This window comes from Volvox carteri (genome assembly GCF_000143455.1).
Source record: "Volvox carteri f. nagariensis unplaced genomic scaffold VOLCAscaffold_21, whole genome shotgun sequence".
In the NCBI taxonomy this organism is placed as follows: domain Eukaryota; kingdom Viridiplantae; phylum Chlorophyta; class Chlorophyceae; order Chlamydomonadales; family Volvocaceae; genus Volvox; species Volvox carteri.
The window spans coordinates 734502-737047 of record NW_003307564.1 but is presented as its reverse complement, the minus strand read 5'-3'; the positions used below and the strand labels follow the sequence as shown (position 1 = coordinate 737047).

Here is a 2546-nt window from a genome sequence, read left to right as displayed (position 1 = left end):
TCTCTCCCCCCCTTCCCCCCCTCTCCCCCCTTCTTCCCCCCCTCTTCCCCCCCTTTCCCCCCCTTCCCCCTCTCTCCCCCCCTTCCCCCCCGGCAGGAGATGGCCTCCCGGGGAGTGTCTCTGGTTTACCGGCTCGGTGATGCCGAGGTGAGGGGGAGGGGGAGGGGGGGCATTGCGGGATGAACGTTTCCGCCGACAAACATCAACCGCTTCCAGCTCCATTCCCTTGGACGCCCGCACATACATACGCACGTAAACACATAAGCACATACGCACCTACATACATACATAACACATGTTAATGATGTACCATTCTTGCCATTTCCTTCCCGCCCCCAGGCTCGAGAGCAGTTGGTCACCCGGCTGGTGGCAGTGCTCCAGGGGGGGGCCGGGGCGGGAGGGGGAACCGGGAGACCCGTCAAACTGACAGCCGATACACAGGTACGACACGTGTATGTTTTTGTTCATGTGTGTATGTTGGGTGGGTGGGTAAGGGTTTGGGGGTGGGAGTCAGGCGCGCAGGGGTACGGCAAAAGCAGCAGTTGCGTTAGGTGGTTGGCCATCAGCTTCACCGTACAATAGCCTGAGAAAGTGAATGGAGCTGTATGCGAAAGGAAGGAGACTGGGTCGGTGGGTCGGTGGGTTTAGACAGTGGGAAAGCAGTGAGGCTATACCTGGAATACACGTCGTGTGGTGGTGGCGGCGGGTGGTGGTGGTGGTGGTGGTGGTGGTGGTGGTGGTGGTGGTGGTGGTGGGTGGTGGTGGCGGCGGGTGGTGGTGGTGGTGGTGGGTGGTGGTTCTGGAGCCGCACCCCAGCTACTGTGTTATATCTTGGCACGTTGTGTACTGGTTGTGGATTAGGAGGAGTGAGTGCAGCCACAGACCCACGGGTCAGTCAAGCGGATGGGAGAAATGAATGTGCTGCTGGGCACTGGGTCTGCGGGATTTGGTTCCATGACTGACCCGTGGGTCATTAAGTTGTAATCGCCTGCTGGTGGGCACCCACCATATGCTGTGCGACGCTTGGGCAGCCCCCACGGCATTTACCTCCCCTCTACGCAATTTTCTCTTCCCGCCAATGTTCGTATTATCATTACCTTATCTCTTACCTTTTTATTTATGTTTAAATCAGATTCCACAGATCCATATTTTACTTTCAATCGTTCATTTCCATCTCATTATTTAAATTTTAAACTGTGGCGCAACACCCCGCCCGGTGTAGGTGTTCGAGGAGGGAGCGCTGGGGACTGCCCCCGGCGGGGGTGGGGGTGGGGGTGCTGGCAGCGGTAGTGGTGGCAGTGGTAGTGGCGGCAGTGGAGGGGGGTTATCGACGTATAAGGAGTTGTGTGCGCTGGCCACTGACCTGGGGCAACCCGACCTCATCTACAAGTGAGTGAGGGGTTCCGGAGCGGTGGTGGAAGGGGGGCGGGAAAGGAGGGGGGAAGGGGGAATCAGGAAAGGACTAAAACTCGGACGTAGTCAGCACGGGACCAGCCTAACCGACCTGGTTAACCACCACCGCAACCGCAACGTCCCTAACGGTGGGGGCCGGGGGAAAACCCCCATGCTGTGCGGCGGTGATGAAATGAATTGACCCGGTGGGTGAGCGGTACACACCGCGGGTAAAACACACACACACACACGCACACACACACGCACACACACACACGCACACACACACGCACACACACACACACACACAGCGGGGGCACGGGGGGGAAAGCAGGTGAAAGAGAGGCATCCGAAGGAATACACACACACACTCACACACGCGCACATGCAGAAGCGCGTTTTCCCCTCCTAACCCCCTCCTCGTCTTTTTTCTTCTCCCCCCGCGCCCCTCGGATCAGGTTCATGGATTTGGCCCACCACGCCGCCGCCCTCAACAGCCGTCGGGGGGCCGCATTCGGGTTCGCGGGTATCGCGCGACTGGCGACAAAGGGCGGGGGGACTCCCGGGGATGTGCTGGCGAAACACCTTGCGGCGCTGGTGCCCAAGCTGTACAGGTACGGTACGTGTACGGAGTGGGGGTGCAGGAGGGTATGTACGAGGGTGTACGGCAATGGCGCGTGACGCGCGTTTTACCTAAACTCTAGTCTTGTGTTCCCGAAACGAGTGAGTGCGTTTGCCGTTTGAGCAACTGTATTATTTCACGATAATTCATTCAGACACTGGCTGCCTGCCTGCCTGCCTGCCTGGCTGCCTGCCCAAATCTAGGTGTAGGATTTCTGTCGGCGGTTTGTCCCGTGGTGCCCATTTCCCGTCCGGCCCCTCCCCAGGTACACCCACGACCCCAACCCCAAGGTGGCGGAGGCCATGGTCACCATTTGGAGATCACTGGTGGATGACCCACGGGTCACTCTGGACAAGTAAGCGCTGAGAGAGGGGCGTGAGAGGGTTGTCAGGGGGTTGTCCGGTACGACTTTTGAAACGGAAACGGAGGGCCGCTGACCGACTGTCGCTAGGTATGCCCCCCTCCCCTTTTGTGGTCCCTCACCCCCCCTCTTCTTCCCCCTGTTCTCCCCCCTCTCCCCACTCTCCCCCTT

At 59.3% G+C, this 2546-nt stretch overlaps 1 protein-coding gene across 1 annotated transcript in view; it reads left to right on the top strand.

The window, feature by feature from the left end:
* Positions 1-2546, top strand: part of VOLCADRAFT_91471 (uncharacterized protein) — a gene marked incomplete at both ends in the record, with an annotated part of 21507 nt that overhangs the window by 14622 nt on the left and 4339 nt on the right. The window contains 5 exons of the mRNA XM_002951014.1: positions 97-147; positions 340-441; positions 1223-1389; positions 1851-2006; positions 2280-2369. Of these exons, the coding sequence (XP_002951060.1) occupies positions 97-147; positions 340-441; positions 1223-1389; positions 1851-2006; positions 2280-2369 (566 nt within the window). The remainder of the gene's footprint in view (positions 1-96; positions 148-339; positions 442-1222; positions 1390-1850; positions 2007-2279; positions 2370-2546) is intronic.